At 61.6% G+C, this 22,910-nt stretch overlaps 2 protein-coding genes across 4 annotated transcripts; both read right to left on the bottom strand.

The window, feature by feature from the left end:
• Positions 1–4,644: 4,644 nt before the first annotated feature.
• On the bottom strand, positions 4,645–14,996 carry FGF11 (fibroblast growth factor 11). The gene is made up of 5 exons (XM_067555850.1): positions 14,717–14,996; positions 9,159–9,269; positions 8,405–8,508; positions 5,137–5,335; positions 4,645–4,855 (listed from the first exon to the last, which is right to left on the bottom strand). The coding sequence occupies exons 1-5, from the start codon at positions 14,907–14,909 to the stop codon at positions 4,743–4,745; spliced, it is 720 nt and encodes a 239-aa protein (XP_067411951.1). The 5' UTR covers positions 14,910–14,996; the 3' UTR covers positions 4,645–4,742.
• Positions 14,997–19,546: 4,550 nt separating this feature from the next.
• TMEM102 (transmembrane protein 102) lies at positions 19,547–22,910 on the bottom strand. 3 transcript variants are annotated; one of them, XM_067555826.1, is made up of 3 exons: positions 22,601–22,910; positions 21,398–21,605; positions 19,547–21,143 (listed from the first exon to the last, which is right to left on the bottom strand). In XM_067555826.1, the coding sequence occupies exons 2-3, from the start codon at positions 21,594–21,596 to the stop codon at positions 20,062–20,064; spliced, it is 1,281 nt and encodes a 426-aa protein (XP_067411927.1). In that variant the 5' UTR covers positions 21,597–21,605; positions 22,601–22,910; the 3' UTR covers positions 19,547–20,061. The 3 variants fall into 3 exon arrangements, with proteins under 3 accessions (XP_067411927.1, XP_067411929.1, XP_067411937.1); XM_067555828.1 differs by having other exon boundaries at positions 21,398–21,600; positions 22,601–22,610; XM_067555836.1 differs by lacking the exon at positions 21,398–21,605.

Genomic DNA, 22,910 nt, shown 5'->3' with positions numbered 1-22,910 from the left:
TCCGGAGTCGCCACCTGTTCTGGATTGGGGGTGGGGGATGCGGGGAGCTTTAACCCTGTGGGGCCTGAGCCCGTGATGGGAGGGGAAGCGTTGCCAGCGGAATTCAAACCCACGATCCTCTGGGGCAGGAATGAGCTTGGATGTTAGCCAGGGCCAGCTCCCTGGGGACGGACAGATAGAGGGGTCTATGGGGCTGGCTGAAGGGGGTCTATGGGGCTGGCTGGGGGGGATGGAGGGTCTATGGGGCTGGCTGGAGGGGGGTCTATGGGACTGGCTGGGGGGGATGGAGGGGTCTATGGGGCTGGCTGGAGGTGGGTCTATGGGGCTAACTGGAGGGGGATGGAGGGGTCTATGAGGCTTGCTGGGGGGGATGGAGGGGTCTATGGGGCTGGCTGGAGGGGGGTCTATGGGGCTGGCTGGAGGGGGGTCTATGGGGCTAACTGGAGGGGGATGGAGGAGGTCTATGGGGCTGGCTGGGGGGGATGGAGGGGTCTATGTGGCTGGCTGGAGGTGGCTCTATCGTGCTAACTGGAGGGGGATGAAGGGGTCTATGAGGCTTGCTGGGGGGGATGGAGGGGTCTATGGGGCTGGCTGGAGGGGGGTCTATGGGGCTGGCTGGAGGGGGGTCTATGGGGCTAACTGGAGGGGGATGGAGGAGGTCTATGGGGCTGGCTGGGGGGTGGAGGGGTGGGGGCTGGCTGGAGGTGGGTCTATGGGGCTAACTGGAGGGGGATGAAGGGGTCTATGAGGCTTGCTGGGGGGGATGGAGGGGTCTATGGGGCTGGCTGGAGGGGGGTCTATGGGGCTGGCTGGAGGGGGGTCTATGGGGCTAACTGGAGGGGGATGGAGGAGGTCTATGGGGCTGGCTGGGGGGGATGGAGGGGTCTATGGGGCTGGCTGGAGGAGGTCTATGGGGCTGGCTGGGGGGGATGGAGGGGTGTATGGGGTTGGTGGGGGGGTCTATGGGGCTAGCTGGGGGGATAGATAGAAGGGAGAACAGGGGTCTATGGGACTGGCTGGAGGGGGTCTATGGGGCTGGCTGGAGGGGGGTCTATGGGGCTAACTGGAGGGGGATGGAGGAGGTCTATGGGGCTGGCTGGGGGGAATGGAGGGGTGTATGGGGCTGGCGGGGGGGTCTATGGGGCAAGCTGGGGGGATAGATAGAAGGGAGAACAGGGGTCTATGGGGCTGGCTGGAGGGTGGTCTATGGGGCTAGATGGAGGGGGATGGAGGAGGTCTATGGGGTTGGCTGTGGGGGTGGATAACGCCAGGGGGCCGGAGCCGGGTAAAGCCTGGAACCGGATTCCCTTAGGCCCTGGACCGGCGCCTGGGGCGGATTCCCCCCTCCTCGCCGGCGAGCCGGACGCCCCGGAACAGGAGCCGCGAACGAGGGGCCTGGGCTGGGATCCGCGGGAGCCACTTAGCTGGGAGACGGGGAAATCCCGGAGCTGGATTATAGCCGCCGGCCGGACGGGGGGGAACTGCTCTCCCCTCCCCCTGGGAATTAGGTAAATCCCGGCGCCGGAGCTCGGCTCGGAGCCCCGCCCACGGCCCCGCCCCCCGGGAATTGGGTAAATCCCGGCGCCGGATTCGGCTCGGAGCCCTCCACAGAGCCACATGGAGCCGGTAGGATCATAGAAATGTGGTTTATTCCCTTGGTTGTGCAGGTCGGGGGGCCCTTCGTACGGGAGGGGAATGGGGAAGGTGGGGGGAATTTATTGAAGAAGGGGGGAACTCATGCAGGGACCCAAGGGGTGCAGGGCAGGGCCTTATTGCTATCTGTGCAGGGAGGGCGGGGGCTATAAAGGGGTGGGACGTAAGAGGCGGGGCCAAAGAGGGAAGGAAGGGGGCGGGGCCAGTGAGAGGGAGGAGCCGGGGTGGGGCGGAGCCAGGGGAGGGGAGGAGGAGGGAGCAGGGCCGTGGGGGGAGGCCCAGAGGATATGGAGCGAGGAAAGGGGGAGGGACGCAGGTCCCTAGTTCCCCGCCCCCACCCCGTGCAGGGGGCGCGGGGCAGGTTGTGTCCCGGGGGATGGGAGCTGTACAGAGAAATACACAGTGTCGGTCAGGCGTGCAAAACGTGTGTGCAAGACAGATGGAGGAGCCCCCCAACCAGATTGTTCCCCCCTCCCTCCCAGCTGTGCATGTGACCTGAGTCCCCCGGCTCTGCCCCCCCCCCCACGCCCTCCCATGGCTCGATCCGGGGGAGCCAGCTCTGATTGCCAGGGGACAGCGACCCCCCCAACCCTCCCTCTTGAACCCCCCGCCACACACCCCTCCTGAGCCCCCTCTGCCTGAGCCCCCTCCTGAGCCCCCGAGGCACGTCCCAAAGGGAGAGGGAAAGCGAGAAGATAGAGGCCACTGTGTGTGTGTGTGTCTGCTGCCCCTGCTGGAAGGGGTGGACCCTGTTCTGTGTGTGTGTGTGTTTGTGTATCTGCTGCTGGCTGCACCCCCCACTTCTCCGCCCCCCCCCCCCCCCGCCAGACGGACTCACAACCTGCATAGCAGGGGCTCCACTCGCCAGCCATGTGGCTCCCTGGCCCACACTCCCACGCACCTTAAAACCAGCCCTCAAGGGGGCAATGGCCCGGGGGGGGGGGCAAAGGCCCCCCCAATATTCCTGAGTTCTTCCAAGCCCCTGGGGTTGCCTGTCCCAGGCAGAGGGTGGACGGGAGACCCCGGCTGCGCCCCGACCCCCCCAGGGCTTTACGGCTCTTCTGCCTCTCCCCCCAGCCAGGGGGGCTGCAGCTATTTGCCCCAGTCCGGCTCCTGGCAGGCCCAGCCCGGCCCGGCCCGGCTGGGTATTGCTGGCGGTGTCCAGGCCACTTGCCTGGCGGCACGGCTCGGAAAATATGGAAGCGGGCGGTGGAAAATCACAGCCTGAGACGCCGTGGCAGTTGGGTGCGGGGACCAAGGAGGGAAATTTGGGGACGGGACCCAGGAGTCCTGGCTCTAACACACCAGATCCCCCTCCCCTCCCAGAACTGGGGAAAGAACCCAGGAGTCCTGGCTCCCAGCCCCCCCTGCTCTAACCCCTAGACCACACTCCCCACCCAGAGTCCAGGAAAGAACCCAGGCATCCTGACTTTAGGAAGGGGATGGGGTGCATGGGCTATACTGGGAGTGGGGGCTGGGTGGGGCTGGGGCTCTGGGTGGAGCAGAGGGCGGGTTGGTCAGAGGCAGGGGGAAACCGCAGCCCGAACTTCTGGGTTCTCTCCGGGGGTGGTGGTGGGGACTGGGCGTCCAGACTCCTGGGTTCCCCTCCCTGGCTCTGGGAGCTGGATGAGACATGGAGCAGGGGTCCTGATCAGTCACACCCTGCACCATGGAGCCAACGTCCGGCCTCAGGGGACTGGAAAGTGGCTTCTACCCCCCCACACACATATCCTCCCCCCCCCCCCCGCCACTAAGCAATGAAATACAATAGGTGTTCATCCAGGATAGAAACCCCCCGCCCCCCGCCCCCCATTGTCCTGGTGTCCGGATCGAGAATCCTCGTCGCTGGCTTTGTTTCCTGTTATTGCAGAGCCATGTCCTACAGAATTTGGCATGTTCGAGAAGGAGGGGCTTGTGGGAAAAGGGGGCGGAGTCTCCTGGCATCCCCTTTCCCCTTCCCCAGATTGGCTTCTAATATCCGTCGAATGATGAAGAAATCGGGAACGGATGGCTATCGTTTTTTCTTCCCCTCCCCCTCCCCCTTTGACAATGTCACCACCCGGTGGTCGGAGAGGGTAGAATGCCCCGGTGGGCGTTGCCACAGAAGGTGATGTCTATAACACTCCCTCCTGAGGTGACAGTGCTGCCCCCTGGTGGGGAGAAGAGGGCGTCAGAATAGAAGGTGGCAGGTGGAACAGTCTTGTCCCAGTGTGGCAATGTTGCCACCCGCTGGTGGAAAAGGGGAGCACACATTTTATTGCAAGGGAAAGTGGCACACGGGATATTCGCTCCCGATGGCTGGCCGAAAAATGGCATCATACCAGGAGGCAGCCTGATGTCCAGTGTTGCAATGGAAGGTGACATGTAGAACATTATTCCTGAAGCGCGACAGTGTGGCCCCCTTGTGGCTGACGGGCATATCGCACCCAGCGTTGCCATGGAAGCGGGCGGGTGGGGATGTTTCTTTACCTGTGTCTCCCCCCCGGCGGGCCAAAAAGGATCCTGTACTTTTTGTGGGAATGGAAGCCAGCGGCCAGGCCATCCTTCCCCATGCGTCTGGGTGAGGGCCTGCTGGCCTCTTATTGTGGAAAGGAAGGTCGCACCTAGAACATCCGGGCCCAACATGACAATATCGAAAAGTAAAGGGTGCGTCAGGCGGGGCGAGGTTGACACCGTTCTGTCCCCATGTCGCCCTCTGCTGGTGGGAATGGGTGTGGCGCCCTGTTTCCCTCACAGTGGTGGCTGGCAGCCGAGTTGTCCGTTGCGGGTCACAATGAAACAATCTCCCCCCTCCTGACACACACACACACAATTGAACAGTGTTGCCACCTTCTGGTGGGAGAAGGCGGCGCCACCCATTGACTGCGATGAAAGCTGGCATAGAGAAGGGCATCACGCCCTCCGCTGACCTGGAAGACCATGGAGACGCCCGCCCATCTGATAACATCTCAATGTCGCCCCCTGGTGGCGGCGAAGGGTACAACGCCCTCCACGGCAGGTTCTTTTTTTTTGGTGAGGTCCAGAGGTTGCACATAAAGTAGGAGCACGTCCTGAGCAGAAAGGGGGCAGGGTCAGGAGGGTGGGGGGGGTTACGTCGTCGCGGGCGTGGTTGTCTCTTTGCCAGGGGGGCCGGCCTCGTCCGGTTTCCGGGCCGCTGATGGTTCCACCAAGTTGTGGAGGGAGGGCTCACGGTACAGGGCCACTGTGGGGGAAGAGAGGGGACAGAGAGAGAGACACACACAGAGTGGGGGACAGCTTGGGACTGGCTGCTCCCCCAGCTGCCCCATCCTCCAGGGCCCCGAAGGGGGCAGGGCAAAGACAGATAACCTGGGGGCATGGACTAAGTTTGCCGGGGCTGGAGGTGGGGTGGAAAGCAGGTGCAGGGATAGGGGGGCGCTGGGGACACATCTCCGTTACATGCCCCCTTTTGCTTTCTCCAACCCCCCTGCCCCCCGCTGGCCCCGGCTTCCTCCCCCCTCTCACCTTCCAGGAGGTTGGGCAGGAAGTGGGCGGCGGCTTTGGTCTTCTTGACTCGGTTTCCCTTCATGACCTGGCCCTCCCTGTTGATGCCAAGGTACCAGGAACGGCCAGACTCACGCTGGCGGTAGAGGGTGGAGGAGTAGGTGACGTAGTAGTTCTCAAAGACGCACTCCTTGAACCGGCACTCGAGAGTGAAGTGAGCCTGGGGCAGGGACATGGAGATGGGGTGAGTGGGAGAGAAAGAAAAAGTCTGTGTGTGTGGGGCGGGTGTGGGTCTGTGTGTATGTGAGGGTGTGTGTGGGGAGGGTCTGTGTGTGTGTGTGTGTGAGGGTGTGTGTGGGGAGGGTGTGGATCTGTGTGTGTGTGTGTGGGGGTCTGTGTGTGTGTGTGTGAGGGTGTATGTGGGGAGGGTGTGGGTCTGTGTGTGTGAGGGTGTGTGTGGGGCGGGTGTGGGTCTGTGTGTGTGGGGGAGGGTGTGGGTCTGTGTGTGTGTGTGAGGGTATGTGTGGGGGGGGAGGGTGTGTGTGTGTGTGAGGGTATGTGTGGGGCGGGTGTGGGTCTGTGTGTGTGTGAGGGTATGTGTGTGTGTGTGTGTGGGGAGGGTGTGGGTCTGTGTGTGTGAGGGTGTGTGTGGTGGCGGGTGTGGGTCTGTGTGTGTGGGGGGAGGGTGTGGGTCTGTGTGTGTGTGTGAGGGTATGTGTGGGGGGGGAGGGTGTGTGTGTGTGTGAGGGTATGTGTGGGTCAGGTGTGGGTCTGTGTGTGTGTGTGAGGGTATGTGTGGAGCGAGTGTGGGTCTGTGTGTGTGTGCGAGGGTGTGTGTGGGGCGGGTCGTGGTTCCCCCCCATGCTCCTGGCATCCTGGCACCCCCTAGCGCCCCCCGGGGCACTGCAGCCAGCCCGGAGGCCTGCAAAGCCGAGGCTCAGCTCATGTGGCCTCAGTTCGCCGTGGGGCAAGCCCAGCGCACGGGGCCAGGGAAAAGGCGTGGCTGTGCCGGGCCGCCCGGGGGCTGCTGTGTGTGTGTGTGTGTGTGTGTGTGGGAGGGAGGTGGGTTAGGGTTAGGTAGACGGATGGATGGGACCCCCCATGCCCTGACCACCTCCTCTGACCCCTCCTCTGTCCAGGGTTTAATGCTCTTTCTGCAGTCCAGTGCATAACGGGGGATGGGCAGTGCCGGGGGGGGGGGAGGGGAGGACCGTTTGCCCCCCCCAACCCCCACCACACTGGGGATCTGTCCGCCCGCTGCTGCCGCACTCCTCACCCCGGAATTCTGGAGACGAAGCCCAAGCTGGGAGCCTGGGGAAACGGGGCAGGTCACCTCCGTGGGTCAGCCCCACCCCACGATCCCCGCCATGGGGCACCTTGCCACCAGCTGCCCATGCAGGCCCGGGTCCCCGCCCCGGCTGGCATGCGGCCAGTGCAACCACAGCGTCGCTGGGACCGTCGCACAACCGCTGGCCACCATGCATCGGTGCACACCGCCCGCCTCCCTTGTGAACGGGCGCCCTGGCTTCACGCCTGCCCGTCCCGTCACTGTTCTCCTGCTGCGATTCCACATGCGGATCCCCGTGATTTTCACTAGCCGTGTCCCCTGTCACAGCACCACGTTCACCGTGATTTTCACTAGCCGTGTCCCCTGTCACAGCACCACGTTCACCGTGATTTTCACTAGCTGTGTCCCCTGTCACGGCACCACGTTCACTATGATTTTCACTAGCCGTGTCCCCTGTCACAACATGATGTTCACCATGATTTTCACTAGTTGTTTCCCCTGTCACAGCATTACATTCACCGTGATTTTCACAATCAGTGCCACATTCTACATTGTTATCCCTGTCGGCATCACATTGCCATATTCACCGTTATTTTCACTAGCAGTACCACATTCACCATAGCTTTCCCTATCAGCACAACAGTGTCACATTCACTGTTATTTTCACACTCAATGCCACATTCATGGTTGTTCTCCCTGTCAGTGTCATGGCACCATGTTCACCCTTATTTTCACTAGCAGTGCCACATTCACCATTGTTTCCCCTGTCAGCACCACATTCACCATTATTCTCCCTGCCAGTGTCACGGCACCACATTCACTGTTATTTTCACTAGCAGTGCCACATTCACCATTGTTTCCCCTGTCAGCACCACAGCGCCACATTCACCATTATCCTCCTAGTCAGCGCCATTATTTTCACAATCAGCACCACATTCACCATTATTCACTGTGTCGTTGAATAATCACAACAGTCACAGTCACACGGTGCCCCACACACCATTATTTTCACTAGCAGTACCACATTCACCATAGCTTTCCCTGTCAGCACAATAGTGCCATGTTCCCCGTTATTTTCACACTCAGTGCCACATTCACTGTTGTTTTCCCTGTCAGTGGCACGGTGCCACATTCACCCTTAATTTCACCACCAGCGTCACTGTGCCAGTTTCACCAGCCGTTTCACTGTCAGTGTCCCAGCGCCCCGTTCACCGTCACTTTCCCTCCTGTCATGCCATCCCCAAAGCCGAGGTTTGGCCCAGTGCCATGCGCCCACGCCCCAGTTTTCACCGACCTTCACGCCACGCCGTGACCCAAGGGTGTGTGTGTGTGTGGGGGGGAACAGTGGCAGGTCCCGGTGGGAGAAACACCTTGGCCTCTTTGGTGGAGGGTGATAGGGGAAGCGACGCAGAGACACAGACAGACACAGCATGCACGGTGGGGACACACAGACGGACGTGGGCCGTGAGGATAGGGGCACCCTGTCTTTGAGAGATGGGGGCTCAGTCTGGGGGGCGCGGCTGGTCGGTGTAGGACACTCCCTGCGGGGGAGGTGGCAGGTCCCAGTCTCCCCCATTAGGGGGTGAAGAAAGATGAATGTAAGGGGGGTGGGAGATCAGTGTTGGGGGGGGGGGGGACAAAGCATCTCTGCTCACATGATGGGACCCTGCTGGGCTGCCCGACCACTCTGCCCCCTGCTGGCAGAGAGAGGGCACCCTCTTCCAGCCACGACCACTGTGGCTCAGGCAGACTCCTGAAATCCCATGGCTAACACCAATGGGTGCTCTGTTCTGCCCCCCACCCCCTGCTCCCCCCACCAGGGAACACGTTGTCACCACCCACCACTCGCCCCATCTTGCAGGCAGCACCACCTGCGGGCAGCAAGAGGATCGTGCACCCTGCTGGCCACCTCACCGCCCCGACCACCCTGAGATCCCACTTCTCACACCAATGGGCACTGTAGTTGGGTGGGTTGGGGGCTGGGAGGGGGGTGATACTCACGGAGGTATAGAGGTAGCCCTCGGCGTTCATGGCGATATACTGCCCCGACTTCGTGCCCTGGATGGCGACTACGCGCAGGCCCACCGGGATCAGGTTAAAGAGGGCTGCAGCAAACAAGACGGAGAGATGGAAAGGCACCCCGGCTGGCAGAACCAGCAGGTGGGCAGGGGACACCGGGGCCTTCCCCCCCCCCCCCCACTCTAGCGGGCGCCGGCTCCGATCCCCATGGCCTGATTTTGCAGAAGCACTGCTCAGAGCCAGGACTTCTGGGTCCTTCTCCATACAGCTCCCCTCTCCTCCCCCTTCAGAGCCAGATTTTATTCTTCCTCCCCGTGTCAGCCCTTCTGGGGGGCGGGGGAAACTTCTTTGTAATCCTCCATGAATATTCAGGACTCTCCCAGACTGGAGCCAGCTGGGAGGGGGAGAGTGGGGCTAGGTCACACACACAAACACAACAGGTCCCATGTCCATTCCCTGCTCCCTGACCCAGCCAGGCGGGGTGGGATCTAGGGATCACAGAGGCGGTGGGGCAGGGATGGGGCAGCAGAAAGAAGGTGGAGGGGCAGGATGGGGGAGGTGGGAAGAGACGGGGGTGACGTGGGAGGGCTGGGATGGAGGGAGCCTTCTCTGCCCTCCCCAGCACAGCTCCTTAAGCTGCCCACCCCTCTCCCTGCAGCCTGGGAGGCCGCCCCCTCCATGCACCCATCTGGCCTAACCCCACTTAACCTCCTGGCCTTGCCCTGGTGTCACTCACTGAAGCTGTTGGTGTCTTCTTTTGTCCCGTCGATGTTGCCATCTGGGTGCATCCGGAGATAGAAGCCGTGTCTGCAGAGAAGCTTGGTGACGATGCCCTTCAACTGCGGCTCTGCGCCATCCCCAAGGTGGACGGATGGACGCGGAGACAGGGGCCAAGGAGGGGACAGAAAGCCAATTATTACCATCACTGCCCCAGGGGGAGTCCTGCCTTATCAACTTAATTACAGCTGAGAGCAAACATCAGTAACTGTAACTCTGCAAATGCAGAATTTTGTATGGCAAAACGAAGGCGATGCCTGAGACAAATCATGGGGCAATGAAGAATGGAACTTTAAATGATCAAATGTTGAAATTTCATACAAAAAAAAGCGAAAAAAAAATTCCCAGACATGACGCTTAGTTGGCGTCCAGAAAGCAGCAGTACATTAAAATCAATAAATAGAGGTGGTCAAAAGGAAAACTAAGGAAATTCCCGAACAAAAACTTCGTTAAGACTGAGAAGGCAGCAGTAGATTTAAATCAATAAACGTAGTCTTTCGTATAAAAAAACCTAAGGAGAGTCCAAACCCAAAACCTTGTGACTGTTGACAAAATATCAATCACTATAACATTTCATATGAGAAGCAAAGAAAATCCCCACACAAAAACACTTTGTTAGAGTCCAGAAAGTCGCAGTAACTTTAAAATAAATAAATATAAATATTCAGATGAAAAACTAAGGAAATTCCAGACCCAAAACCTTGTGACTCTTGACAAAATACTAGTGATGACGCAATTTCATCTGAAAAACAAAGAAAATCCCTAGACAAAAACCACTTTGTTGGAGTCCAGAAAGTATTGGTCTTTTCAAATCAGTAAGCAGGGCTGTTTGGAAGACAAATTAAGGAACTACCCAAACAAAAACTTTGTTAAGCCCGAGAAAGCATTCGTAATTTTAAATCAATGAATATCGTCTTTTTGTAAGGAAAAGTAAGGTAATTCCCAACCAAAAACCTTGTGAATGTTGACAAAATATCAGGCAGTATAAATCAATAAATAAGGAAAAGGAATATTAGCCAAGAACAGAGGAATTGCCCAGACAAAACGAAAACAAACCCTTTGTTAAGACTGAGAAAGTATCAGGAACTTTAAATCGGTAACGATTCACTTTCATATAAAACAAACAAACTCCTAGACAAAAAAACCCCCCAAAACAACTGGAATAGCCTTCATCTTCCAGATGTTCATCTGAGCCGCTAAAGCTATTCCAGCTGAAAAGCTTAGGCAGAGGACGGATCCGTAACCATCAAGCTGTAAATATAAACTGTCATATGAAAAAACGTAGGAAATTCCCAGCTCAAAAAACAAAAAAACTTTGCTGAGCTGAGTAAATCCTGGGCGCAGCTGAGGAAGGGTTCGTTTTAGGTCTGGAAGGGATAGAAAGAGACGGCGACTCTCGGGTCAGGTGCGCTCGAGATTTACTGCTGAGAAAGCCTGAGGACTCATTTTCGAGTTATATGATGTTCACCGGGACGACACGGTTTTCACGGAGGGACACACCGTGTCTGTGTGCGCGGGAAATTAGAATGAAAAGAGGCCCTAGGGACGGGGTGCGTCAATGCATCAAGAGGGAAGTGAGATAATTAGCCTTTATGCTCCAGAGGGATTTGGGCCGTCAGAGGATGCTATTGGGGGAAAACCATTCCTTGGCTGCGTGACAGATGGGGAAACAGAGGCACAGTGACCTGATGTGACTTGCTCAAGGTCACACATGAGGTTTGCGCCAGAGATCGGAATGTAACCCAGGAGCCCTGGCTCCCAGCCCCCCCAACACCCCTCATCCTTTCCTCGCCCCCCCAACTCTGGGCACAAGAGCCCCTTCCCCTGGCGTCCCCGAGCCCCCGGCAGAAGCAGTGTGTCCTGGAAGATGGCTTGTTTGTGTTGCTGTGAAGGGCACTGGAGTGAAATTAGCTCTGACAGGGCCCCCCATGGGACCCCGGAGACCGGGAGAGACAGCGATGCAGAGAGCGCGGCACGCAGATAAATAAAAGATGCACCATAAAGTCTCTCCTGTCCCTTTTATCCCAGAATCCTGCAGGGGTCCCAGCAGCCCCCCCACCCCACTCTAACCACTAGACCCCACTCCCCTCCCAGAACCAGGGAGAGAACCCAGGAGACTTGGCTCCCAGGCCCCCGCTGCTCTAACCACTAGCCCCCACCGCCCTCCTGGAGCGAGGGAGAGAACCCAGGCGTCCTGGCTCTCAGCCTGGAGCGAGTGAAACACGAAGGGACGCCTTAATGGGCTGGGTTTGTATAATTCATAGCCTGGCGCCCGGCCTCGATGGGAGATCTCTGAACCGGCCTGCAGAGCAGCTGCGTTTCGGCGTGCTGTGCACACGCGTGCGAGCCGTGTGCGTGCCGGCTCACGTGTGCGTGCTCCGCGGGTGCACGCCTGCGCATGTGTCGCGCTGGGCGGGCGCCGGGGACACAGGGGCGCTCTCCGGGCACGCAAGCCGCCCGTGCACGTGTGCCTGTCCGTGCGTGTGCGGGGGCTTTGGGTGTGCACGCCTGGCCACGTGTGCGCCGTGCGACTGTGTCCATGTGTGTGCCAGGGGGCAGGGCGTGGGGGGGGGGCGTGTCTCCACCCTCCCCTCCCCCCCGTCCTCTCCCCCTCTCCCAGCCTCCTCTGGGCTTTCCAGCCAGCTGCAACCATGGCCCCCCAGACCCGGCCTCCCCAGCCGACAAAGCTGGGGGGTCCCAGGGCCGGGCTGGCAGGGGGGCTGCGGGGCGGGAGTGAGGGGCACCGGTGGAGCTGGGGGGTGGGGTCCTTCCAAGCGTTTCAGGCAGGAGGGACTCTCTGAGCAGGCCCAGGTGGAGAATTTTCCCTCCTCTCATTTAGGAGCAGCCGGTTCCCAAGTGCCCCCCCCCCCGCTTGTGCCCCCAGCTGCGCTCCCAGAATGCCCTGCTCCTCGCCTCTTAATGTATGCAAATGTATTTAAATGCCTTTAATTTATTTGAATGTGCACACACTGCCTGGCAGGCTGAAGGGTGATTGGCGGCGGGGGGCGGGGGGGACTGCGGGCTGTTGAGTGGGTGCTAGGACGGGTTCAGGCAGGGCCAGGCTGGCAGGGGCTGCGGGTCGGGAGTGAGCGGCACCGGCAGAGCTGCCCACCCCCATCCCTGCCGGCCCCCCCCCGCCCAGACACAGCCAGGCCCGGCCCGGTCGCCTGTTCCATTTCCCGGCCCTGCCCCCTGCCGCGCAGTGCCCCCCCCCCCCCGAAAGCCACTCCTGGGTTCTCTGCCCGGCTCCGGGAGGGGAGTGGGGTCTAGTGGTTAGAGCAGGGGGAGGGCTGGGCGCCCGGATGCCTGGGTTCTCTCCCCGGCTCTGGCAGCGCAGGGGGGTCTCGTGGGCAGCTCCTAGACTCCTGGGTCACTGCGGCGCACGTGGTGCTTGGCCGGTGGCCACGGGCGCCGCGGTTGCCGGCAGCAAGGACGCAGGAGGACAATGAGGTGCAGGCCGAGGGCCAAGGTGGCTCCGGGCCCGGCGGATCCTCGTAGTAACTGCAGAGAGGGGGGGGGGGCGAGAAAGCTGCTGAGGTGACAGGAGGTGCTGGGGGGAGGGGAGGCTCTGGAATTCCAGCCGGGCCTCACTGGCCCAGGATAGACCCCTCTGTCCACCTTTCCCCCTCTAGGGGGCGCCGGCTCCCATCTGGCCCCATGGCGGGGGACTGGCCGGTTTGGAGTGGGGGGCTGGGAACGGGGCCGTTCCCCTCTAGGTCTGAGCTGGAGGGTGGTTGAACCGGGCTGGGGAGTGGGGAGGGTCAAGGGGGAGACGGTGCCCCCTGAAACCCAGCTGAGAAGCCCCCCAAAATGTTTGCAGGGGTGGGGTCGCCCCGCGGGCCTTGCAAGCGAAACCAAGTTGGCTTTGACCCAAGCCAGGTCCGGCAGGCACGGGGCCGGGGAAAGTGAGGAAGGACAAACAAACCCATGGGGAGGGGGAGTTGTCACACTGCGGCCCCCTGGGTCCTCTCCACCGGGACTCCTGGGTCCAATCCCTCGGTTAGCGCCCCCTCCCTCCGCCGCAGCCTGCGCAGCCGCGGGGCACATGGCTGGTTCCCCAATAAAAGAGTGGCTCCTCCCTCACCCCCATCAAATCCCTGGGTGTGGTTTATCCACAGGAAACAATGGGTCAGTCCCAGTTGTGCGCAGCAGGGGGCGCTAGAGGCTCTGTACAGACTGGTCTATATAAACACCACCACGCTGTAACCCCGCATCTCTGCCCACCTGGATTCATTTCTCCAAAGGAAATGATTCCTCAATGGAGGTGTTGCCCCACAGGATATTAGGGGGAGAACCCAGGAGTCCTGGCTCCCAGCCCCCCTCCCCCACTCTAATCACTAGCCCCCCCTCCCCTCCCAGAGCTGGGGAGAGAACCCAGTCACCCTGATCTTGCAGTAGCGGAGAGCAGCGTCATGCAACACATCCCAGTCCACAAATTTCCTCCAGGAAGCTGGGGGGGGGGGGGGCACTCTAGCCCAGTATGGACCAGTCCGTATAAAACATCAGTGTGACTGGAAACCACAGTGCTTCTCTCACCAAGGGAATGGGCTACTTCAAAACAGGTTTAATCCAGCGAGGAGCAGTAAAGTCCAATACGGACCAGTCCCTATAGCCCATCCCATGGTTTTAAACCCAAGGACCAGTGGGGGTTTAATCAGTCTCAGGGAAACAACAGTCTGTGCTCAGGGGAGGTTGGGGATGGGAGAGGGGGAGGGCATTATTACCCAGTATAGACCAGTCCATATAAATATCACCCATGCTGCAAATTAAACACTCACTGGCATTTCTCACTCTGAAAACAAAGATCTCAGGGGAACACACATTTTGGCCCGCAGGGGGCATCCTAAATTAAATACAGCTCGGTCCATATAAACATTACATTCTCTGTTTCTACATTAGATACAGCCCGGTCCATATAAACTCTATTGAAACCTTTCCACCTCCTACCCTGTCCCCCTCTGCCCTTGCACACACTAACTCCTCTGCAGCTAACCTGGGCAAAATGCCTCTTTTGCCCCCAGAGTGGCGGTCCATATACAATATTGGTTCATGGTTCCCTTTGCCGTTAGCACCCGGCATTGCAAGGAAAGACGGTCAATATGGGCAGTATATAGCATTATCGACTCGGTCAGAGCCCCCCCTGTTGTTAGCACCAGGCATAGCAAGAACAGTCAATATACGCAGTATATAGCATCCCTGGCTCAGTCACAGCGCCCCCTGCTGTTAGCACCCGTCATAGCAAGAACAGACAGTCAATATAGGCAGTATATAGCATTATCGACTCGGTCAGAAAGCCCCCTACTTTTAGCACCAGGCATAGCAAGAACAGATGGTCAATATACACTGTATAGAGCATCCCCAGCACCCCCTGCTGTTAGCAGCAGCCATTGCAGCCCGGGGCATTAACAGGAAATACCCCGAGGCTTGCACCGCACCCCGGCTGCTGGTACCAGGCCGTTACAAGGCTATACGGCCCCGCCCCACTCCCATGCCCGCCCACCATCGGCTCTCACTCACCGGGCGTTTTCTCCAGCCGGCCCTTCCGCCCGCCGCAGAGCCGGACTTTGGAAATCAAAATGAGCAGCTGCTTCTGGCAGAGGGACTTGGTGCCGCGGGGGCAGACTTTCCGCTGGGGGGCCACGGGGCGGCTGGCCACCGGGTCCCGAATCTCCCGCTTCTGCCGGATCAGCGAGCTGGCCAATGCCGCCATCCTCCCGCCGGGCCAGCCTCGTGGGGGGGGGAGTGGTGGTGGTTTCTCACACCGTGCTCATCCCAGTGAGACCCCGAGCATGCAGCGACGTGCTGGGGGGAGGGGGATTATACCCCTTTGGAGAAGGCAAATGGGTCAATCTCACAGCCTGCCTCCCGGCTTCGTTAATCTGCCTAACGAACTTCGCCCGCTGGCCAGCGGCCTGCCTCGCCTTTCCAGCAGGCCAGATCCCGGTTGAATAAATCCCAAGCGTCTCCCGCCGCCGCGTCCTGTCCCCCCCCGGCGCACGCCAGGGGGAGAGTCGAGTCTTTCTCGTCACGGTCCGAAATTTCTCGGTCAAGGTACCATGAAGGTCCAGCCGCTGGCGAAAAGGAGCCGGAGGGGAAGAATGACCGTGATCCCCGCTGGATTTCGGGGTCCGCGCAGGCCCCCCGCACCCTCCCAGCGAGACCCCACGATCCCAGGAGCGACGGAGCACGGGCAAGGGAGCCAGAGAAACCCCCCCCCAACCTCCAAAAATCATGCACCGGGGCTGGGTCGGCACCGAAAACGAATCTAATCTCTCTCCCCGGCTGGCTGGATCCGTCAGGGGCGAAGGACGGGGCGAGATTCACAGGGGGTCGAACTTCTTTTATTCCGTCCGTCCGTCCGCCACGGCCCTTCACGCTGGAGAAGGGGGTGGGTGGCTGCCTCCCCCCCCCGCGCACACACACACACACAGACACACACAGCCACAATCCCTGCCGTCCTTCAACTGGCGAGGTTAACTTGCCGGGAGAAAGGCTGGTGTGTGGAGTAGCGGCTGGAGGAAGGGCGGGGATGAGAATATAAAGGGATGGAGAAAACACACTGGCACACACACACACAGACACACAGACTCACACTGTCACACAGCCTCACACACTGACACACACACACACACACAGACACACACAGACATACAGACTCACACACTGTCACACACTTTCTCTCACATACACACAGTCACTGACTGTCACAGCGACGCGCACACACTGGCGCACACACTTTCTCACACACACACAGTCACACTCAAACACAGTCGCACATTGTCACGGACACACACAGAGTCACACAGTCTCACACACACACTATCACATTGAGACATACACATTGTCACAGAAACACACAGCCTGTCACACACACACACAGAGACACACACAGCCGTGAGCGTTTGTCTCCCCCTCTCCCCACAGCTGTGGGAGGGGTTTGAATACAGCCTTGAATTGGGGGGGCCCTCCTCTAGTTTAGCTCAGTATTGGGGTGCCCCTGCCCGCCCAGGCCGGGCTGGACTCGGGGTCCCCCCACTCTCTGGGCTGGCTGAGACTGGGGGACCCCTGAACCCCGCCAGAGCGAGCGCGGGAAAAGCGTGTCTGAGGTGGGGTGATGGGCGATGTGGGGGTCATGGCCCGAAAGCACCACAGCCCCCCACAATTCAGCAGGTGACGGGCTTGGAATGAGTGCCCCCCGGGACGCAGAGGTGGGTGAAAGCAGGACAGGGGGCTCCCGGTTTAGGGGTCAGGGCCCCCCCAAAAAAGCCCAGGGGCCCCCCAGTAGGGCACCCACCAGAACAGGGGTTTGCAGGGAAAATCCTCGAGCTGACCCCACAGATGTAGGGCAGGAAGCCGCCAGCAACGGCGTGAGCCCCCCCCAAACGTTTCACGCCTGCAACGACTGGGGGGGGTCGTCACCACCCCGGAGGAAGGCAGGACTGAGGGGGGCAGAGCCGCTGCCCCATCCCTGCCCCCCCCAGCTCCGCGGTGCCCCTCACTCCCGACCCACAGTCCCTGCCCCCCCCGCCAACTCTCCCGCTCATTAAATGTCCACGCTCCAGCGGGCGGCCGGGGGGGGCTCGGCTGGTGACACAGGCTGGTTCCCCCCCCCAGCCCTGGCGGCGAAGGGTGACATTTGTCGGGTTCACTCCGCTGCTGCTGCCTCGCTGGAAATCGGGCCCCTCCCCCCGGCAGCGAGAAGGGGGGGGGGGGACTCACATGCCAGGAGCTCGCCCCAGAGCCGGAGAGAGAACCCAGGCGTCCGGGCTCCCAGCCCCCCCTCCCCCGCTCTAACCACTAGCCCCCCCTCCCTTCCCGGAGTCCTGGCTCCCAGCCCCCCCTGCTCTACCACTGGCCCCCCACTAGTGCCTCATGAAGCAGGACACCGGGGGGGGGAACTGAGGGAGTGGGGGGGGGTCAGCAAGGTCGGGGGGGCAGAGAAAGGCAGGGGGAGAAGGAAGGAGCTGGGGGGACGGGAGGGGAAGGGAGCTGCATGGGGGAGGGGGACAGGAGTGGGGGCGGGAGGCGAAGGGGGAGATAGCGGGGGTGGGGCAGAGGAATGGAGGGAGCCGAGGGGGGAGAAGTGGGGGGAGGGGTGGCAACAGCGCGGGGGGGGGGCGGCTTCGCTCGGCTGGTTTCCTAGGACAAGCGCTCAAGGTTGCAGCAGGTATTTTTAGCTGCAGCGGCAGCGCTGCGCGGGGAAAGGGGGGTTCGTGGGGGGGGGGGCAGCGACCCCAGCTGGGCCGGGGGGGCATCAATGGGGGGCCACCTCCTGAGAAACAGGGAGCAAAGCATTTATCACCATAGCTGTGCAGCGTTCCCTGGGGGGAAACTGAGTCACAGAGACGCCAGGGAACCCAGGAGTCCTGGCTCCCAGCCATTCCCCCTCTGCTCAGACCCCCTAGACCCTACGCCCCACCACGAGGTGGGGACAGAACCCAGGCGTCTGGGGCAGGGGCCTGGCGTCTCCGCTGCCAGTGCCCGCGGGCTCCATCTGGAAGGTGTTGCTGTGGGTTGGTGAAAGAGCTGCAGGGACCCACCCCAGAGGTGGCCGCATCTGGGCACCAGTCGAGAGGTCCCTGTATAAACATCTCTGGGGTGGGGCGGCCGGTTATAGAGGGACCCCTCGCCTGGCGCTGAGATGCGACTGCTTCTGGGGTGGAGCAGCTCACTGCAGCGCAATGGCCCCTAGCGCCGCCCGGGGGGAGAGCGCCCCCTGCTGACCTCCACCCCCCCCCCCACACCCTATGGCACGGTGCCCCCTAGGGACAGGATTTGCTGGGGGGAGGGTAAGTGCCCCCTGGTGGCTCCTGGGGGGGAGGGGGGCAGCTTTTGCCCTGGGGGCTGCTTGGTAATGGGAGAAAGGGGCAACGAAGCTGGGGTTGGATCGGTGCTGCCACCTGCTGGCGGCTGGCGGTACTGCAAGGGCCTGGGAAATGACACACACACAACCCACAAGTGTAACCCCAGATGCACTGTGGCTACACGCACACAATTGTGACCGCAGCCCACCCTGGCCCATGGAATCCAACCCCCTCCCCCCAGCTTCCTCCCCCTGCCCCCCGAGTCCCAGCTGCACCCCAGGCTCCAGTTCATGGAAAAGGCACCTGGATCCTGCTACCGCTGGAAGTAACTTAGCCAGGAGATCACGCCCGGTGCTGAGATGCGGCCACCTCTGGGGCAGAGCAGCTGGTTATGCAGGGACCCCTCGCCCGGCGCTGAGATGCGTCCACCTCTGGGGCGGGGCGGCTGTTCTCCTGCAACATTCCCCAAGAGCAGAGGATGGGAAGCCAGGCAGCCTTGCGCTGCCCCAGACCCGGCAGCGCAGCCGGGGAGCTCAGTTGGGGGGGCAGAGCCTGCCCCAGCTGGGATTCAGCCCCGATGCCAGGGTTCAGAGCCCAACCATAGAGAGAAAACCCAGAGGGGCTTTAAAGATTACGGGTGAAAAGTGAGACCAAGGATTATGACTCATGGGGTGTCCCCCCCCAGCCCCACCACACTGCTTCCTGTGGCCCAGAGCAACCCACACGCGCCAGGCTGGCCAGTTGGGGGAGGGGCAGGGGGTCTTGAAACTGACTTTTCTGGCTCTGTCTTGAAAGCTGAGCCAATTTGCATCCTGATCTGCATATGCAAATCCAACCGCTTCATCTGCCAAGCCAGACAGAAGCCATTCCTGAGGCTTTAAGAGGTTCAGGATATTAATCTGCCTCCCGCCTCCCCCTCCTCCCCCAATGAGCAGTGATTGACAGCAGGGATGGGGGGAGAAGGGTGCACCCCCCCACACTCTGCCCTCCCACCTCGGCTGGTGCCCCTCACTCCTGATCCGCAGCCCCCTGCTAGCCCGGCCCTGGGACACCCCCTCCCCCCCCACTGCAAACTCCAAGGTTAGGATTTCCTATTATCATCAAAGTCACACGGAGGGGGAAAAAATATAAACGTCTCTTCCCCACAGCTACAGACGCAGCAGTCCCAGAAACACCCCCTAACCCCTCCCCCATTATCCTTCCATCAGGGGAAATATGCCCCCCCCCCCACTGTTCCCTCCCCTGAGAATCGCAAACCCCAAGAAGATCCTTCAGGGCTGCCAAAGAATTACCTGGTTTCATTCGCTTTTACCAAAAATCCCTCCGTGTCCCCCAAATTTAACGGGGGGGGGGCACTTTGCCAGGTCCACATCCTCTGGGAGCGGATCCAGCAGGGTCCCCTCCCTCCCAACCCGCAGCCCCCCTGCCCCACAACACGCCACCACCGCTCAGCCCCCGTGAACACCACACTTGACGGGTGTCGGATATCCAGTGTCCCAATTTTCCAGCATTCGCCCCCCACAAAACAGAGGAAAGCAAACTCTCTGAGGAAACAATGACGCTAATATTTTGGGGTTCACAGGCCACTGAAAAGAACTGAATGCATCCCACACCTCCATAATGCAGAGGTTCCCCCATCTGACAGCTCTCACATTTTACAAGCCTTCCCCCAACCTGGTAGTCAGCCCAGAAATGCTGTGCACCCACCGCTATCCAAGAGATGCAAAGCCCCCCCCTTGATCTGCCCCCACCCCAAATTCCTGGTTTCTTTGGCACATTTAAATGGCACAGAAAAAAAAATCAGTAGCCCAAGTTGGAGTTTTGAGTTGCCTGGGGAAGGCAGATTTTGATTGTAGTAGTAGCCGTCGGGCATATTTTCCCCCTGCTCTAACCCCTAGACCCCACTCCCCTCCTAGAGCTGGGGAGAGAACCCAGGAGTCCTGGTGCCCAGCCCCCCCTACTCTAACCACTAGACCCCACTCTCCTCCCAGAGCCCGGATTGGAACCCAGATGTCCTGCCACTAGCGTGTGAACAATGGGGTGGAAGTCCGTCCCCACCTACTCCTCAGCAGGGGGCCCCATGTCCAGGCCCCGGCCCAACTTGCTGGCCATCTTGGCCCTCTCCACGGCTTGCCGGAGGTGCCCAACGGGGTCCCCCCTCACAGCAGCGACCGCCAGCGCCAGGTCCGGCTCCGAGACCCCCTGCAGCCTGTTGCACCCAGGCAGGAAGTAGTTGGGACAAGACCCGGTGGCCAGGCCAGCAGCCATGTCATCCAGAAGGCCCAGCAGGCAATGGGCAGTGTTCTCCTCCCCGCCCAGGTAGCGGGCGGGCAGGCGATCGCAGGCCCACAGCACCCAGGTCCACAGGTGGTAGGGCCCAGCCTGGCCGCCCCAGGCTCCAGAGAGGGCGGCCCGGGCGGCCCAGTAGGCCTGGAGCAGTGGGGGTGGCACCACCTTCTTGAGATGAAGCTCACTCCGGGAGAAGGCCAGACGCCAAGCAAGGCCAGACGCCTCCCCCGGGCCCGTGGCTTCACACCAGCCTGGGCCCTGGGCAGGCAGGAGGTAGAAGCCCCCGGCCACATCCTCCTCCCTCAGCTTGCCATCCCAGAAATGGCCACGGCCGAGCCAATCTCCAGCCACTGCCGGCCACCCCTGGAAGGCCACCACGGGCACCACGTCGTAGAGCGCCCGCCGCCTCCCGTGGCTTAGCAGGAGAGTCATCAGGCCACCGTGGGGGGTCACCCGCTCCACGGCCGGCCCTCCTGGGTGTGGGGCGGCCTGGCTGGCCACGGCAGCCAAGGCCTGGGAGAACCACGCAGAGACCAGGCCCGGGGCCAGATAGGCATCGTCAACGTGCTTCCGGCAGCAGTCAGCCCAGCGGTGGCAGGCCTCGGGGCCAAAGGGGGCCACGGGGAGCCAGGCATGGCCCGGGAGGCAACGGCGCATGTCCAGGGTGACAGGACAGCCGCGGGCCTGCAGGACAGGCACCAGCAGGGTGTAGTCGGCGTCATAGTCGGTCCCCAGGGCGTAGCAGCCCAGGGCCCTGGGGTTCAGGTCCACTGTGCCCTGGCGGGCCCCACCAGAGAGCAGGAGGTATTCGTTGGGCAGTGGGAGCTTCCCATCCAAATCGTGCATTCGACCTGGCAGGAGAAAGAACGGGAGGGGCGGGGAAGGGAGGGGCTAAGTATATTAAAAAAAAAGGGGGGGGGACCCAGGAGTCCGGGTTGACTAATCCACTGGCAACCGCTGTACCCTCAGAGTGGAGGAGAGAACCCAGGAGTCCCGGCTCCCAGGCCCCCGCCTCCCCTGCTCTAACCACTAGCCCCCACTCCCCTCCCAGCACCGGAGAGAGAACCCAGGTGTCCGGGCTCCCAGCATGTCCCAGCTCACTCACCCAGCAGGGAGAACACAAAGTTCTTGAGCACCACCAGCTCTGGGGCGGCCCGGATGCCTGGGTCCCGCCCGGCCTGCTTGCTCAGCTCCTGCACCAACTGGTTGAGCTCCGTGATCCGGGCTCCCGAGTGGAAGTCCAGGTCCGTGAGGGGCTTGGCCGGGGACGGGCGGGGGGCAGCGCCCCCCTCTGGGGTGGCCATGAGCCTGTGCTGGGGAAGGGGAAGGGGTAAGAGGGGGCCACTGGGGGGGGGGAGGGCTCCCACCTTGCCTCCCTATTGCACCCCTAACCTGGACGATGCCCCACCACTACGGTCTGCCCCCTGCAACCTAGCCCCTAGCCTCCACCACCGCCTGGCCCCCAAAGCCTCTGCCCCATAACCTACTCCCTGCAGCTGCCTCATAACCTGCCTATATCCTGCCCCGACACGCACCCTGCCCCATAGCCTCCCCTATATCCTGCCCCGACACACACCTGCCCCTATATCCTGCCCCGACACGCACCCTGCCCCATAGCCTCCCCTATATCCTGCCCCGAAACACACCCTGCCCCATAGCCTCCCCTATATCCTGCCCCGAAACACACCCTGCCCCATAGCCTGCCCCTATATCCTGCCCCGAAACACACCCTGTCACCCTCCCGTGTCAGCAGTGCCCCTTGGGCTGGGTAGCAGGAGCTGCGGGTTGAGAGTGTGGGGCAACGGCGGGGCTGGGGGGTGCAGGGGGCTGCAGGTCGGGAGTGAGGGGCACGGGGGGGCAGGGGGCTGCAGGTCGGGAGTGAGGGGTACTGGGGGGGCAGGGGGCTGCAGGTCGGGAGTGAGGGGAACGGGGGGCAGGGGGCTGCAGGTCGGGAGTGGGGGGCACTGGGGGGGCAGGGGGCTGCAGGTCGGGAGTGGGGGGCACGGGGGGGCAGGGGGCTGCAGGTCGGGAGTGGGGGGCACGGGGGGGCAGGGGGCTGCAGGTCGGGAGTGGGGGGCACGGGGGGCAGGGGGCTGCAGGTCGGGAGTGGGGGGCACGGGGGGGCAGGGGGCTGCAGGTCGGGAGTGGGGGGCACGGGGGGGGCAGGGGGCTGCAGGTCGGGAGTGGGGGGCACGGGGGGGCAGGGGGCTGCAGGTCGGGAGTGGGGGGCACGGGGGGGCAGGGGGCTGCAGGTCGGGAGTGGGGGGCACCGGCGGGGCTGGTTTTTGGCAGTCACACTTTTTTTTACCTCCGAACTGTGCGTGTGACCCGCGCCGGACGCCTGGGTCCCCTCTGGAGGACGGGGTGTTTTGGGGGCTCACACCCGGGTCCAGCCCCTGGGGGGGGGGGGAGGAGGGGCAGGGAAGCCGCAGGTTTTGCCCCTGGCCAAATCCCGCAACAACTGGGAGCGAAACTCTCCTGCTTCCGCCTTCTGCCGCGCCCCCAGGGACAGGTAAAGCCCCGCCCCCGGCCAGGTGTGGGGAAGAGCAGCCCCTCCCTGCTGCCCCCGCCCGCGGGTGGGAGAATCACACACCTGGTGCCCCAGTGCCCCCTGGGAA

This window comes from Emydura macquarii, unplaced genomic scaffold, assembly GCF_026122565.2.
Source record: "Emydura macquarii macquarii isolate MOO-44397 ecotype Brisbane River unplaced genomic scaffold, CSIRO-AGI_Emac_v2 contig_306, whole genome shotgun sequence".
NCBI classification, from domain to species: domain Eukaryota; kingdom Metazoa; phylum Chordata; order Testudines; family Chelidae; genus Emydura; species Emydura macquarii.
The sequence above is the reverse complement of the archived record's forward strand: the minus strand, read 5'-3'. Positions and strand labels throughout refer to the sequence as shown.

Excerpts from the sequence above, each read along its gene's own strand:
- FGF11 (XM_067555850.1), bottom strand. The coding sequence starts at position 14,909 with ATGGCGGCATTGGCCAGCTCGCTGATCCGGCAGAAGCGGGAGATTCGG. Across the intron at positions 8,509-9,158 it reads AGAAGACACCAACAGCTTCA|CCCTCTTTAACCTGATCCCG; the intron begins GTGAGTGACACC and ends TGTTTGCTGCAG. Across the intron at positions 4,856-5,136 it reads CCTGCCCAACCTCCTGGAAG|TGGCCCTGTACCGTGAGCCC; the intron begins GTGAGAGGGGGG and ends CTTCCCCCACAG.
- TMEM102 (XM_067555826.1), bottom strand. The coding sequence starts at position 21,596 with ATGGCCACCCCAGAGGGGGGCGCTGCCCCCCGCCCGTCCCCGGCCAAG. Across the intron at positions 21,144-21,397 it reads CTTTGTGTTCTCCCTGCTGG|GTCGAATGCACGATTTGGAT; the intron begins GTGAGTGAGCTG and ends TTCTCCTGCCAG.